The following is a 17240-nucleotide window of genomic DNA, read 5'->3' as shown; positions in this document are numbered from 1 at the left end:
TGGAGGAGGAGAGAGAAAATAATGGAGGAAGAGATTCAATAAAGTATTCCAGTTAAATGTTAATCTATTGTTTTCCTTCCAAATCTTTTCAAATTTGGAAGGATTTTATACTTTAACAATTAAACAAAACTTTTCCCTTCATTTCCCTCCCCTCCATTTCCCTCACCCCCTTAATTTGCTATCCAAACATGGATTTAATCCCCCACCCTTTCTCTTCTCTTCCTTTCCCTCCATTCCTTCTTATCCAAACAAGCTATAAGAAACGGAAGGAGTATTATACTACAAAGTAGTAAGTATGGTCAAAATGTTATACGTAGTATTTCATTTTAACTACTAGTACATTACATTTGCTTATCAATATCTGAGCATAGATATTCAAACTTTCGAAGTGTTACTTCTAGCATTAATTCTGAAATATTGGTGATTCACGTATATAATGAAAATGAGCTCAAACTAAAATCATTAATGTGCAAGATTCAGTATTGGTAATGGCCATCAAATTAACGGCGACAAATAACCAACAGTACTAAGCAAATATTGCCTTGGAATCATCCTCTACTATTATTTCCCACAATGTTTTTTGAAGACTAATTTATGAATCCGAGCCATCTCTTTCTCTATCTCTATCCGCAAACTTGTCTCCATGCCATTTGAGGAAGCCATCAACAAGAGCAACTCTCATCCATGCATGACGGCAGCTCTGAGCTGCTTCGGGAACAGTAAGCCAGAATCTATTTCGCATGCTTTGCTCAGGCCACGATCCGAGTTCTTCCTTGACTAGCATAGCAAACATAGCTGCTTTACACAATCCTTCTGGGCAGAATTCATCTTGATGAGTTTTGCTTTTGAATTTGTAGTACCCAAGAAGATCCTGAAAAGAAGGAAATACAGCATGATTTAACTAAAGTTCCAACCAGTTGAAGATCCTGGGGGTTATTAGAAAATTAACAATATCCCCATTGATGCGAAAACTAGAATGGTAATAACTTAAATCTCCATACAAAAAGATCCACCACATACATCATAGACCAGGTTTGTCAAGTTAGATATGCAGGTGGGAATCTACAAGAAAAAATTATTAAGCAATTACTAATATGACATTAAAGCATACAAGAGGAAACAAAATGACGAGGAAAAGTTGGTATACAAAATATGACTTCAATCTGTGGATAAAGGCAGCCATGATAAGCATCAAAGTCATTACTTTTGTCACTTTCAAAGCCCTTCCCCTGGCCTATTAGTCTAATACACCAAGCATCATTCTACTTAAACGATAATAAATGAAAACTTTCTTTATACTAATGTTACAGAAATAAAAATATAATTACTTATGAGAGTTCGAGACCAAATAACTTATCAATCCTAAAACATCTCTTCTTTCCATGACACAACCTTCCCTAGCCCTTGAACCTTGGAAATGTTAAGCAATGACCTCTATTCTAAAAAATAAGTACTATATCCTGGATCAGCAAATCATTGGCATCCTTCTCACTTACAGCAGTCCAATCTAGTGTCTCAATCTGCACTTATGAGCAACTTATAAATAATCATTTCAACACTCATGTGCATCTATAATTCTTGCTTCTTCACACTAATTGGTGAATCATCAAAAGGCCAATATCATCCATCTCATACATGAAGGTGAGAAAGAGCGGTATCGCATTAAAGACAAGATGACTCAGAAACAAGGAGAAAATGAAGGCAGCAAATGTCATAATACTCATAAAAGCACACACACTCCTGTCAGCAAGTTCATAAGTCATCCATAGATATAAAGATGGGGGAGAACAACTTGGTGAAGGTGGGAAAAGAATAGTATCACTGGGGGCGCTTTTTTTTTTTTTTTTTTTTCCCTCCCCCTTAAACAGGGAGTAGCTTCATCCATTTAATATTTTTACTCGTGTCAAGAAGCATAAACAATCACTTAAAAGAAGCATAAAACGGGGAGTAGCTTCGTCCATTTAATATCTTTACTCGTGTCAAGTCATGCAAGCAATCATAAGGTAAATCATCTTGTTGAATAAATAGAAGGCACAACAAAACAAAATTGATTTCACACAATAATGCAATATCAGTAGATGTGTGAAAAAAAGCTGTAAACAAACACAAAGAAGGTTTAAATACAAGAAGAGAGACATTTTCTTATATATTGGGAATGAAATAGAAGATTTCCTCAAATTGAGAATAGTTGCAAATTTCCTGCCAAAAACATAAAAAAAGAAACAGGAGTAAAAAAAATTCACTTTAAAGAGTAAAAAGACAGATGAAGGCCAGCAATAGCTTTTCATATTGGCGTAATAAATCTCTCTTTAGGGTTTGGATGAAAGACGAGGGAAAAGGGAGAGTGTGGTGTAGGTGAGGGAATGTGGAATGGGACAAGGGAGGGAATAGAAAAGATTCATCTTATAAGAAAAAAATTAATAATGTGATATTTGGTTATAACGTAGAATTAACAGTGTATGGAGATAGGTGTTGGTTGGTAAAGTAAACTGATGGCTGACAGCTAAAAAAGTAAATAAACATTTGAAGAAAATCACTTGACTTTCCAAGCAACTTCAACTTTTAATCTTTCTACCTTTCCAGTACAACTATAAATTTATCCTCCTCCCCCCCCCCCCCCCCCTTTAATTTTTGTTCTTAACTAGAAACTTTGTGGAAAATTATACTTTATTATCCCCCCCCTCCCATTCGTAAATAATCGACACATTTGACTTTTTTCACTATTTATATACCAAGTTTGACTATCGTTTAATAATAATGTAAAAACAGATTTTATCATGAAATATATTGTTAAATTGAGATTTATATATAGTTTCATAATATCAAAGTTTCAATATGTTTACTAACATTTAATTATATAAATCTCATGTCAAACTAGTACATAGGCATGTGTGTCAAGTTGGACCGTGTCAATGGAGGAAGTACTAAACTATTTCTGATTATAATCAAAATATTTAAAAACTGTCATAATATAAAAATTATACAAATTTAGAAATATTTTGTAAAAATGATGTCACAAGTGGATGTTTCAGTTTTCCAAGTTCTTCAAAAAAAAAAAAAACAAAAAAAAAAAAAAAAAACAAACAGAGTTCCCTTAGAGGCAATGTGTTCGCTTATTGGTTCCTGTACCGCATTCCCAATCGAAGTCCATACCTGGTAACATTGTCCAAATTCCCCGAAATTCCTCATAATAAACTCGACCATCTTTAGCATCACAAACACGCAAAAGATCCCAAGCATATTTGTAATCCAATGGTATGTGAAGTGCGCACAGCCCTCAGATCAAGTTCCCATAGAATTATGTTTTACCACTCAGATCAATCCTCAATAAAGCTTTAACGCATAATTAACACCCATCAAACAACATGTCCAGCCAAAAAAGGATTTTGATTTTTAATTGCCACCTAGTTTTGTGGTTTTGCTTGTGTAGCATCGTTTACTTACACAGAGATGGAGATTCGGAAAACTACAAATTGAAAAAAGTACCGTAAAATTAAAGGTGGAACTAGGGAATTTTGACCATTATTGTTTGGACTCAAACATTAAATTCTGTAATATTTCATAAAAGCTACTTCAATTCTACCTCTAATCATTACTAACTCAATACCTTGCTACACTTAAACATTTTCAATATACATGACCTGTCCAGCGATTATGAACCAAATACATTGTTAGCAGTTGGGGGGGGGGGGGGGAATACCTCCAATTCAAGGTGCCCATTTCACTGAATACTATAGAACATTAAGACAATTTAAAGCAAAATTTGAAAACAAAAAGATCATACCATAAGATCTCCTTTTACTCCAGCTTCTTCAACTGCTTCTCTTGCAGCTGCCTCCTCAACAGTTTCATCATTTTCCCATCCCCCCTATGAAAAAAGCAACATAAGGTGAGGGAGAGTTTTAAAATAATGATAAAATATGCGATTCAAGGCATGACATGCACACATACGTACCCAAAATCTGCAAGCCAAACTTAAGAGCAGATGTAAGAAAGGAAGCTGTAAAAGTAATTTAAATACCCCTAAAAAGGATTAAAAAAAATTTGAAAACTTTTATACAGGTAAGTATCATTATTCTAGTGTTTGTGTGATTCATGTCCTAGTAAGATTACAAAGATAGTTTAACACGATGAAATTAAAGGGATTTCTTCTCTTACATGAATAAATGCGGAGAATCAACATGAGAGAAGACAAAAGAAATTAAAAGGGTTTTCCATCTCTTCCTCGAATAAAGTAGGGTTCACATGAAAACTTTACACTAGATAATTTCACTGACAAAAAAAATGAAGTACAATCTTTCAACATACTTTCAAAAGGTCGAGATTATAAACTTTTTTTTTAATCAAAACTATTCTGCATATAGTGATGATTACTTGTTTTAGTTTCAACATTTCTCCCATGCAAAAAGAAAGTTCATGGTTCACTCAATTTCATGAACATAACATATTATAAACTCCTTGTAGAAACTAAAGTTCTCATTATCAAACACACATGAAGAGAAGATGATATTCCACCCTCATAGCCTTATTCTCTACAGAAATAATTGTCTTGGGACCAAAAGGGCAACTACACCAATAAACTTCTCGAGATGCCCAGAAAATTTGCTCTCTTTCTCTTTACATGTCTACAAGTCTATACCTCTGTTGATATTTCTTCTTTAAAGGACATAATCAATCAATATTTTCCCAAATAATTTATATATTAATATTTCAAATATTATACTCCCTTTGTTATTAGTAGTTTATGTAGCTCGAACTTTACACTTCCCAACACAAAACTTTGACCATTAATATATCTGATATTGTGTAATAATTGCTCCCTCCTCAAAATACTTGCCCCAATTTTTATTTAGAAATGTCTCAGATTAGTCACTTTACCTCATTTAGGACAACTTTTTCTCCACATTTTTTCTAATGTTGGACTTACACTCATTTATTCAGTTTTCCTTACCGCATTTTTCACAATTCTTAACATTTATCCCATTCTATCATGTAGTAAATATATTGAAATATTGGCAGCATAAAAAGTTGATACTTCATACTCTTCTATTTGCAACTGATATAAAAGAAAGGACCCATAACCAATAGCCAAATAAAGCAATGTTGTATCAAGTATTATGCAACTTGCTAAAAAGAAATATGTGCAATTAAAAGAGAACAAAAGATGTACTTTGAAAGTATATATCAAGACAAAATATTATAAGATCCTTTATGATTTTCTTTTTTTGTTTTTTTGTTATACAAGGTAATCAAAGGGGATTATGTAAACATTGAGATCCTAGTCACCTATAAAAACCAATTAACTCTAACAAAAAAAAAAAAAAAAAAAAAAGTTGATTTTGGTCAACAAAAAAAAATAGTAGTTTCATTTTAGTCTATGAAATAAGCATCCAACCCAATCGCTTCAAAATTTCTTCCAACTTGTGGTGTCTCTATCAAATCATTAACGAGATAAACATGTTTCTCCCCTGCTTAATAATGAATAATGAATAACTTGCTTGTACATGGAATAAGTCATAAGACTTAAGAAAAAATTTGAGGGGGGAGGAAGTGCTAATTTTCATGGAACAGATAATAAAGAAAGAAAAATTGTAATCAAGTACAAATCGCAAAACCAACACTAAATCTCAATATAAGACCTTCAATGGAGAAGGGAATAGAAAGAAGTCAGATTGTTATTTCCAGACTCACAAGGGACATAAAAAGGAGGCAATAATATCTCTAATTTGGATATTAAAAGGAAAAAATGGCATCTATTAAAGGAATAAAATAGAAAGATAATAGCATTTTCAAATCTAATAGAATACCACTCAAATGAATATTTAATGTCTTTAATTGATTGATGCCTTTTCATCCAACCGGATAAAAAAAAAAAAAAAATCATCATAATCAATCAATAACTATATACTAAAAGACACACCCACGTGTCATCTCCAAGTATGTCCTTAGTTTTTTTTTTTTTTTTTTTTTTTTTTTTTTTTAAGACAAATCTTTACATATATATAATAATTATTATTTATGGAGTATAATAGAAGATTTGATGCATCCTTCCAAAAATAAACATATTAACAACTACCGTATAAACTTAAGCAAAAAAAAAAAAAAAAAAAAAAAAAAAAAAAAAACTTAACATAATTTGTGACATATGGATTTTTTTTTTTTTTTTGGAAAGCCATATTATGTACTACGTTTATTACAACAAGATCATATATATATATATATTTCTTGAATGTACTTATTTTTTTAAATATGTAATAGAAGCTACAAATTTTAACAATGAAATGTGAATATCAAATTAACAAATGATACTTTTGTTATATCCATAAATAATTTAAGATTAAAACTTTAATCAATTAATAATCTACAATTAAATATGGACACTTCAATTATACTTGCCAAGAACGATACATGTTGATTATTCTTAGTGTGATTTTTCTTACCATTTTTTTTTTTTTTTATTTTTTTTATTGTTGTTCTTCAGTATTCAATTGATATGAATATAACATACGAAAGTTGAATATTATTTTTTGAGAAAATATGAAAGTTGAATATTATTTTTTGAGAAAATATGAAAGTTGAATATTTAATATAATCTTAATTTAAAAATTAGTTATTGAAAATTACCGTGCATGGCACGGGACCTAACCTAGTATTCTCCTTAGTTTGAAGTTTCCAAAACAAGGCACCTAAACCAGAAACACAATCTTTAGGCGAGAGCTTCATCAAAGATTACACAACATTTTAGTGGGTAGCATCAATTGATGGTCAACATAGAGGCTGCTTTTATGAAAACATAAGAAGATTCAAATTAATAGGATTATTTGCATGTAAGTGACTACTGACCTCCCAAGCAAACTATATGGTCATGATTCATGGTTAAATAAAAAAATGCCAAGTGCCAATGTATAAAAAATTATTTCATGAAGAATTTATAAAATATTCTCCATACCTTAGGGAAGAGAAGACCTGGACCACTCTGCGAGTTGATCATAAGTACCTCAATATTGCTCTCTGAATTGTCATTACTATTGTCCTCGCCATTTCTACATCTGAATGGTATACAACTGCCATGACATATTTTGCTAAATCAGATCCAATGGGTTAACAATACCTTTTGATTTCAACGAGACACCACATATACATCAATATATCATTAAGAAAAGCCAAAAAGGAAACAAGTAACATGCAACTAGAAGCAAACATAACAGATTGTAAAAGTGAATAGCTATCACAACTTGTTTATCAAACATTCACTAGTTTGCTCAGCACTTATTATAAATTAATAAACCCAATATTCAAAAAATAAATACCCTGAGACCATTGAATCTATATGTTAGACTAAATAGTCCTAGCCAAGAGTTTACATCCTTGTTGGGGCATTGTTAATGATTGCTTAGAAAGCTCAACCTGCTTCCTGCCCGCTAAACGTAATCTGACTTAAATTTAGGCAGCGGCATAGTAAAGCTAACAAGTGATTTGTAAACTAGACACCTTAGGAATCTCATGATATTGCTTTCACTTGGATCTTAAAAGCTTAAATAAACTAACCCTAGAGGACTTAGCAAGCCCGGCATTACTGGTTATAAATGCACAATTTAGCTAAGGAAAGCTAAACAGACTAGAATATAATGTACACTTATACATATTGTAGAATTTTAGTATGACCAATAACAGATAGTGGTGTAACAATTGTGTTTAACTCTCCACTTTAGTCATTTAGTTTAACTGCGTGGTTCAAAAGGTGGTAATTAGCAGTTACCAGCTTACCACTCTAGAGCTAGATCACCAAAAGGGAAATAATAAAAGACTAAGCGCCCCCACATGTCGAGAACTTGTTATATTAAACACTTCAAAAGATCTTACAATTACATTTCTGTATATGTTGGAGTAAAAGCCCTATCTAAATGACCCCTCAGCATTACAATATAATACTCTATAAAAGTTATACGTGATCAACCTTTGGTAACCACTGGTGCTTCATCAAGAGTTAGCCAAAATGAATTTAATTGCTCTCTTGAATAATAAGCTCATAAGAAAAGAGCTAAAACGATTCATATCACCAACCCAAAGCTAGAATTTAATTAGATTTAGTTCCAGGATCAACATATATCAAAGTAGTCATACATGAACTAAATCTTAAACATCTATCACAGTGCTTACTATGTTCCACTTTAGTATATCCTAGGTGACTATTCAAGTTAGCTCATAATTGAATACTAGGCCAGTTATCCTGACAAGATTATGGATTCTTGATACATTCATTTGAACCAATAATATCCAATGTCTTTTAACACTGAATATCATAATCCAATTAGCATAGCAAAGACCTATGCTTACTCTCACTAAACTTATAGTATACGATTTGCCTATGCAAAATTTTGTTGGACAAGAAAAATGTACTCTTATTAATTACACTCTCTATGTAAAAAATAAAATAAAAATAAAAAAATAGAAAAATTGTAGACAGTAGGAATTAGTGCACTCTTCATTCTAAACTGCTAAAGATGGGGCTTGTAACAAAGTGAGTTTTCCTTCCAAATTCTTATGTGTGCATCCCATGTGTTGAGCTATATATCCACTCTCTTAAAATGAGGAATGGCCCTCAAGTTCACATGATCAACAAATTAAAAAGCTCGTATAAAGGCATGCATGATATTTACTCATGGGTCCAACGATACAACAACCTCAAAAAGAAGATTTTACCCAACTATTACTATTACTGCTTTTATTAGCCTTTTGAAGAATGTTGATTGTTGAATGTCTATCTAATAACTTCTATTCTTCAAGAACATTTTCTCTAGTACTTTTCTTTTGCCAACATGTTCTCCATCAACCTCTCTACCATTGAACTTCAACTAATAAAGGACAAGTTTTATACCTCCAAACTACCATAAGTCTAATTGGACTTGTTTTAGTTGCAATCGCAACGGCAACAATCTTTATCCAAGAGCATGTACCCAAACCTCTCAAATTCACAACCACACCTAATCCTTATCCTACAACTTAAAGTAACACCGACTCAATAGCTACATAAAGAAAATGAACAACAGATTTCAAGTCAATTATGTTGTCTAAAATCAATTCCTTTCACCAATCACAATGTTGAACAAGAAAATAGAATACAGGCAGCCTAAACACAGAAACCAAAAGCATAACCCCAATTCACTTGTATGCTCAATTGTCAAACAAGACTAAGGTTTTTCAGCTAAGTAGCTAACCAATGAAATAACCAAGAATTGTCAGCCAAATGATATTTTACAATAAAAAAAATCAAAAATCAAATACACCTTTTCAATTGAGAATAAGGTTTCTCAGTTTGCTAATAAATCAAACATGAAGGTGACAGCCAAAAATTAATAATTACAATGAAAATATCTCGGAAATCGATCAAACTTTTAAAGAACAAAAATATAAATTCCCACATTGGCACAATTTAGACTAAAAATGTAACAATCAACACAAGAACCCCAAACTATCACTGCTCCATATTGACCTACAATACAATGACAACAACATTCGGAAAACGACAATGGCAAAAACAAAATCCCCATTACATTTAATAAGAATAACATAACACGTCAAATCAACAACAAAAAAAAACACACACACTTCATATCACAGGACAAAATATACATTAAATCATATCATTAAACATAGAAAATAACAAAAAAAAAACTTAATTAAAGTGTAAAGATGAAAAAAAGGAAAGATAGAGTATACCCAGCAACAAGGCGACAGCCATCATTATATCTTTGTTGAAGACGACCCGTGCGGGCCACCAAATCAGACATGCTCAAATAAATTTAAAAACTTTGTATATAAATCAAAATTCAAAGAATTGGGTTTTCTTATGCATTCAAAAGGGTACACCCAGAAATCAAAGAAACATCAAAATTGTCATTTGATTTGTTTGTGAACAAAACATCTGCAGAATTTTCTTGGTTTTTTTTGTGGGTTTTGGGTAATTTGTGTAATCAGCAAACATTGGCTCAAAATTCTCAATTTTTATGATTTATTATAAAAGAGTGAGAATTGGAATTGATGTGGGTCAAAACAAGTACGAGCTGAAAATAATTGACGGAAGAGAGAGAAAGAAAGGAGGAGGAGAAGAAGGCGGTGACAGCGGATCGGAGGGAAGAAACTGAGCGATGACCGGTGGGTCAAACTCACGTGGGTTGGATCAGAAAATGGGTAATTGGGTCTACAAATGTGGGCCATTCTTTGTTACTTTTATACCAATGAAAACGACTTTGTTCAATATGTGGGCCTCTAGTCTACCTCTACCCCAGTTTTGTGCAAAACTGGGTTTGGAATTTGGATGGATGGTTCTAATTAGTGGTGGGCATGGGCCGTGCCGGGCCTACCGTGGGCCGTGCCTAGGCGGGCCATGAACAGTGTCGTGCCGGGCCGTGCCGGCCCACGGTGGAGGCGGGCTGTGCCGTGCCGTGCCGGCCTTCAAGCTTCCCCTGTCCACGGCACGGCACGGCCCACCGTGCCGGTCGTGCCGTGCCGGGCCGCCCGTCGTGCCGGCCCACGGCTTACCCTTTTTTCTTTTTCTTTTTTAAAAAAAACAACTAAAAAAAACTTGAATTTTTTTTATGAAAGAAAAAATTGAATTGAATAATTATACAATTTAATATTTGAATTTAATAATTATTAAATTTTTTATGGAGTTAAGTTATATTAAATATTGTTTAAATTATATTAATATTTATTGTTCATTCATAATTTACTATATATCATATTATTCATATAACTATATAAGTATTAGACAAAAATTAAATAACAATATAACATATTCCATAAAATTAAAAGTTGAAAAAGTTCATTCATAAAAATTTATTAAGTAAAAGATAATATGAAGTACAAGTGCTGCGGGCCGTGCCTCGGGCCGTGCCGGCGGGCCATTTCACGGGCTCGTGCCGGGCCGTGCCATTTTTTGTTTTTTTTTTAACGCAGCCCGCACGAGGGGCGTGCCGTCGTGCCGGGCCGGGCCACTCAGCGGGCCGTGCCGTGCCCGGGCCGCCCGCATGCTGACCCGGCCCATGCCCAGCTCTAGTTCTAATGTTCTAGCCTTTTATTATTATTTTTTTTTTTTTTTTTTTTTTGGTTAAGGGAATTTCATTGGTGAATTCACCTCGGGCCTATTTTCTACAGCTTATTTTCAGTTCAGTTCATTTTAGCTCCAATCAGTTCATTTCAATTCAATTTAGCTCAGTAAATCAGAATAGGCCCTTACTATTGCACCATATTGGTTTGGTGGTAGGAACAAGGTAAAGGTGATCATGGCCGGATTTTGCTCAAAAATTTTGGCTTATTGTGAGTGAATCTTTTAGATTTTTACATGCATCCTCATGCATGTAAAATAGCTGCATCACCAATAATAGCAGCATTATATTAATAGAACACATGTCACCTTCATCTTCCTTCTTTCTTAATTTTTCATCCTGTAATTTTCTTCTTTCGTTTTTCTTAGTTTTTTCTTTCCTTTTTTCATGATTCTTACTTTACTTTCATTTTCTCTCTCCTCTTTCTTCTCTTTCACTTTCATTTTCTCTTTCCTCTTTCTTCTCTTTCATTTGATATTTTCTCTCTCCTCTATTTTCTTTATCATTATAAATTGGTTGTTATTCCTAAAGGAATTAATGTAGGTTAGTTTTTATGTTGTAGATTTTTAATTAGGTCAATTTTTGCCTAAATTTGTGATTGATTTTCTAATTTTATAATTTGTCGAATATCAATTTAAAAAATTTGATGAATTTCAATTGACTTTTTTTTTATGAACATTATTAATTAGATTATCTCAATTGAATTTTTGTATTTTTTTTATGAATATTAATTTAATTGATGAGTAAATGATATTTGTGGTGAATATGATGAATTTCGATTGACTTTCTGAATTTGAGATAAATTATCATCAAATTGTTGCATCTGTTATGATTTGTTTGTTATTATGATTTTTATTTAATTTATTAGGTTTGTGTTATTTGTTTATAATTTTTGGGAAAAAATAAATACGTATTACTCTAAAATTGAATATTTAGTACAAATTGAACATTTATGTGGTGAATTTGTGCTTAATTTCGATTGATTAAGTTTTATCTGATTTTTTGAATTCATATGAATTGAATTTTGTTAGCTTCGATTAATTTCCTCTGTGTATGAATTTTATCTGATTTTATAATTATGCAAAATATGAACATATGCATAGGTACCCTTAAATGTGAACATTAGCTTTTCAGAAAGTGAACATAAGCACAAAAAATATGAATATTACATAATAATTCAAAATATGAATATAAGCATTGGTTTCCTTAAAGTGAATATAAGCATTTAAAAGGTGAACATATGCGTAAAAAAAATATGAACATATGCATTTAAGAAAGAGAACATATGCATAAACAGAATTAATGAGAATATTTCATGATGATTGATGAACAACACATATTTACATTATGAATATTTGAAATTATCTATAAACATATAAAATATTATTATAAATATAAAGCATTTAATTATGAACATAAAAATTGAAGAAATAAAAAAATAATATGATTATGAAACATATGTATTATAAGTATTAAAAATATGTACATATTTAAAAAAAATGTGAATATATAAATTCCAGAAGAACATAATCATTCAAAATATGAACATATGCATATTTTCCCTTAAATGTGAACATTAGCTTTTTCTTTTTTTTCTTTTTTTTTTTTTTTTTTTTTTTTTGACAACAGCAAATCACAAAACAACTAAGTGACAAAGCTATAAAGACTAATTCTACAAGAGTTTGCTAGATCGTGGACCTTTTCTACCTGGTCCCTTCCTACCTTCCAGACAACACACGTCCTAAAAGCAGAAGCCAACTTCTGGATATCCCTGATAGTCCACAAAATACTGACATCCGCTGATTGCTGATTACCAAGAATATGAACTAGAATTGAGGAATCAGAAAGCAAGAAGATACTAGGAAAGCCTTTTGAAGTCGCCCATCTTACAGCCATCAAGCAAGCAAGCGCCTCCGCATGTAAAGCCGAGACCGCTTTGCAAAAATGTCCTCCCCCATCTTGGAAAACATTACCATCCAAAGAAAAAGCCTAGCCTATCCCTAAATTGCCAGTTCCTTTCTTCCACGAACCATCAAAAAGAATTGTTACCCCTTGTGTTGTGATCGGTATATGGAGTAGATTATAGACCTCTATCCCCAAAGAGGCATCGGAAAACCCCGGGGGTCGACTGTTCGCATTGTCTATCGCATGGGAGTCACTACCCTGTTTATCACGGAAAACATCAAGCTCCTCCATAGCCCTACCCATATGTTGCAGCCATACATCGCCATCACCATCTTCCCCTCGGAAGACACGGCCATTCCTGGTTATCCATAGGCACCACAGGATCACTATCATCGTGGTGATCCTATTGCTATGAATGCCATCCTCGCTATAAAAAAGCAGGATATAATTCTGAATCCATTGTTGCACAGGAGTAGATTCAGCAAGATTTAAGTTGAAAATAAGAGAACAATTGTTCCATGCAAACTGTGCCACTTCACACACTCTAAATAGGTGTTGGAAGTCCTCTTCCTCCGCTCCGCAGAAATCACATTCCATCTGAACTGGAATCCCCCTGTGGTGGAGATTGGCTTTGACTGCCTGCTAACCCATTCAAGAGCAGTTTCCAAAGGAAGAGGCTCCACTTTGGAGGGATATTTAACCTCCAAAGAATCTTCCACACCTCCTTATACTCAGAATGATAAGACTCCTTGGCTTTCAGCCCCTGTAGAAATGCATACCCTGTCTTAGTTGTGTACCTTCCTGACTTATGATGAGGCCAATATAATAAGTCTTCATTCTGGTCATTTGACAATTCCATGCTTAAAATTTCCCTAGCACTTTCCCACTCAAAACTTGTGCTTACTAAGGGAATATCCCATCTTCTAGGACCACTGAGTAGGAAATCACTTACAAGACCCGCACCCACACCACTCAAAGGTTGGTTGGAAGCCATGACCGGTACCTTTCCATTGACCCACCTCATATTAGCAGACTTGATCCTTTCCCCATAACCGACCTTCCAGGCAAACCCCTCAACCAAACTGTTAGCCGCTGAGAACAAACCTCTCCTCCCCCAAGAAGGCGAAGGACCTAGCTTTAAACCCTTCCGGCCTGTAGTCAGAGAACTACCTTTTCTTTGATAAAGCACCCTCGAGGCCAACAGTTGAGGGTTGCAGTGTATTCTCTGGACTTGTCTAAATAACATTGCCTCGTTTAGAGTACTTATTGATCTAAATAACATTAGCTTTTTCAGAAAGTGAACATATGCATAAAAAATGTGAAAATATGCATTTCAGAAAGTGAACATAATCATTCAAAATATGAGCATAAGCATTGGTTTCCCAATATCATTATGAAACAAAAAATTCGAACAAAGTGTCGAAAAATTCGAATGAAAATTAACGACAAAAGTCAGTGATATTCATAAAAATTTACCTTTTATTGGGAGAATCTTTTTGATTTTACATTCTTCTCTAATATCCATTGTTAATTTTTCAGTTTTTAGTGAAGTAAACTCATGTAGAGGAGGGAGAATGAACTTTGTTAAAGAGAGATAAAATCACAGCATTGAGAAATTAATTGCAAAAATGTATTTTTGAAATTATTAAACAATTTAAAATTATACTTAAAACCAAAATATGGCGGTTGGGAAGTGTTGAAATTGGAGTTTGGGTCGGGTTTGGGAAGTGTCGGTGTTGGTAGGTTTCGTTTTTGGTTGGGTTGCGTTTTGCATTGTGGGCATTTTATAAGTGGGCTTCTTTGATGGGCCAGTGTTACACATATCCTACCTGCATAAAGATGCATGTAAGACCAATTGCGGGTTGAGTTGAAAAAGGCGTTCTAAACCCTGTATTTTAGGCCAAATTTTGGGTTTTTTAGGATAAGATTGTGTAGGGCCAAAATTTTAACTATAATTTATTTTTTTGAGCTACTCAAACCTAGGCATTTTTTGGGCCGGGCTTGACATGATCATGTTTAGAATAAGGGTTGGTTATATTTTTCTAATTTTCACTTATTTGAATTTGTAAGATTTTATCGACATTTTTTCCGTTTGTGCTTGCAAGAATTTGATATAAACATCTATAAATATATAATAAATATAAATAAAGTAATTACCGCTGATGTCATTATTATCCACATGTCAACCTTTTATAAAAGATTTTCCCGCCAAAACTAATAATAACATTATTATTATTTTTTTTCAACATAAATAAAAGTTTAAAAATGGTTAATTAATTATACATTTTCCTAACAGATTTTATATTTAAATTGACTAGCTATGCAATTTTCATTGGAGAAATTAAAAGAAGGTCGGACTATTTCATTTTCTTATAAACATTACTTTAGTTATATTTATAGATTTGTACTACGTACATATTACACACGAATATGCTAAAAAAATATTGTTAGAATCATAAAATATTGTTAAAATCGTGCATCGCACGAGCCTAATCTAGTAGATAATTACAGAAGAGTTCAATTCACAAATAAGGCCTGAAGAGGTTCCATTATTTCCATATTAAAATCAATCTACCTTATTATAATGTGGAATTATCTTTCCTCTTTCTCTAATGTGGGATACTTTTCTAAAATAGTTTTTTTTTTTTTTTTAAGTAATAAATTATCAAGGTGTTACATTGATCCAATCTAAAGACTCGTGTTTTGTGTATATACCACCTACAAACTAAAACTTCAACCAACTAAGCTGATCAATTACACTAACCTCAATATTATAACAACAAATGTCTAAATCTTATTCGTGTGTTTACCTTAGACAACCACCATGGAACTTACATGATGAAACACCGTGGCCTATATATCCCACAACCCAACAAGTAGAATAAGTAGAATCTTAATTATGTTTGTGTTTTATGCCTTGTAGTATCCATCTTTCACTATCATCATTACCTCAGTCAAGAAGCATCCACAACTATGTCAAACTTTACTAATACAAGAGATTGGTTGTTTTTCATGGAGATAAATAAGGTTTGGAGTGTAGGAGTTTATAGGCACTATAAAGCGGAAAATCATGAATCATATTCATAAAGCACCTAATCCCAAGATCGCATGCATAACACACAAGACACATAATCATACCTTTGAAGCGTGAATTCCACGAGTCCCAAGCGTTGCTCCCCTACTTAGTCCACGAGTTTCGAACGAGCCGTCCACCAATACTAGATTGGTTGAGTGAAAGGGAAAACCGCGATCACCACCTTTAATGGACTAACCGACCACCACGAACCACCATAACCGGCGTCAAGGGAGGAGGAGAGAGCCGTGAGAGAGAAAGAGGGGAGTATGAGAGAAGTTGGTTTCGTGTTTGCTAATTAGGGTTTCAACTTAACAGTAAAACTGTTCTGTGGAATAACCTAGGCACCTAGTCTACTTATAATCATATTATAATTAGACTAGGTTAAGAGCCCGAAACCTCTCTAAAACCTCTACATGGCCGACCATAATAAGGGATGAGGCCCATCATGGGCCTCGTCCTCTTGTGCTCGATCTAGACACTTTGTGTGACCTTATAGGATCTGTCCAAGTGGGCTTTGGCCTATTTTACTAGCCCAAAGATCGTTAGTACCTCTAGCTATGATATAACGACGACCCAAATGTACGAACTTAATTAACTCCATAATTTGATCCATTTATATATCTAGTAATTGCACACGACGAAGACATAAATCCTTCAATCTCTTACTTGTTTGAGACAAGTGTGCAATATTCAAATTCCTTAACTCAATATGTGTCGATTTGATAATATGATTGCATCACATGTCGAGAACATATTAATATACAAATCGTTTCTTGAAATCTTAGATAGAATTACAAAACCAAATGATTACTGAGTAATATATTTGAACGCGGCCACGTATTTTCTGAATTCTCCCTCTTCAAGTGGCCATGACACATTTCCTAATTTAATAGGTAGACTCAATCCAATCTTGTGACAACAAGGCTCCCACTCAACTTTTGAAACAACCAGGAAACATCCTTTATAGCCTCTAGTTACGGGAAGACGTTTGAATGCACCACAGTCAAAACATCCATTGAAATCAATGTTCCACTCCAAAGGAATCCACTAATATATCCGAAAGCTCTATACTTGAACTTCAAAGTAGGTTAATAGTTCGATCATGCATCATTCATGCACATCCAAGTGATTGACCGAGTATCACTATGCCC

The 17240-nt window shown here is 33.4% G+C and overlaps 2 protein-coding genes across 2 annotated transcripts; both read right to left on the bottom strand.

Annotated features, from left to right (window-relative positions):
* Nucleotides 1–372: 372 nt before the first annotated feature.
* LOC145584665 (nudix hydrolase 16, mitochondrial-like) lies at nucleotides 373–10035 on the bottom strand. The gene is made up of 4 exons (XM_081641480.1): nucleotides 9721–10035; nucleotides 6950–7064; nucleotides 3785–3868; nucleotides 373–871 (listed from the first exon to the last, which is right to left on the bottom strand). The coding sequence occupies exons 1-4, from the start codon at nucleotides 9789–9791 to the stop codon at nucleotides 593–595; spliced, it is 549 nt and encodes a 182-aa protein (XP_081497606.1). The 5' UTR covers nucleotides 9792–10035; the 3' UTR covers nucleotides 373–592.
* A 1265-nt stretch (nucleotides 10036–11300) lies between these two features.
* On the bottom strand, nucleotides 11301–14259 carry LOC145586097 (uncharacterized). Its single transcript, XM_081642835.1, has 4 exons — nucleotides 13735–14259; nucleotides 13118–13652; nucleotides 12831–13066; nucleotides 11301–11369 (listed from the first exon to the last, which is right to left on the bottom strand). The coding sequence occupies exons 1-4, from the start codon at nucleotides 14257–14259 to the stop codon at nucleotides 11301–11303; spliced, it is 1365 nt and encodes a 454-aa protein (XP_081498961.1).
* Between the last annotated feature and the right edge of the window lie 2981 nt (nucleotides 14260–17240).

This window comes from Chenopodium album, chromosome 16 (assembly GCF_948465745.1).
Source record: "Chenopodium album chromosome 16, dcCheAlbu1.1, whole genome shotgun sequence".
Lineage (NCBI taxonomy): Eukaryota > Viridiplantae > Streptophyta > Magnoliopsida > Caryophyllales > Amaranthaceae > Chenopodium > Chenopodium album.
Note: the sequence above shows the minus strand (reverse complement) of the source record. Positions and strands in the feature narration are given on the sequence as shown.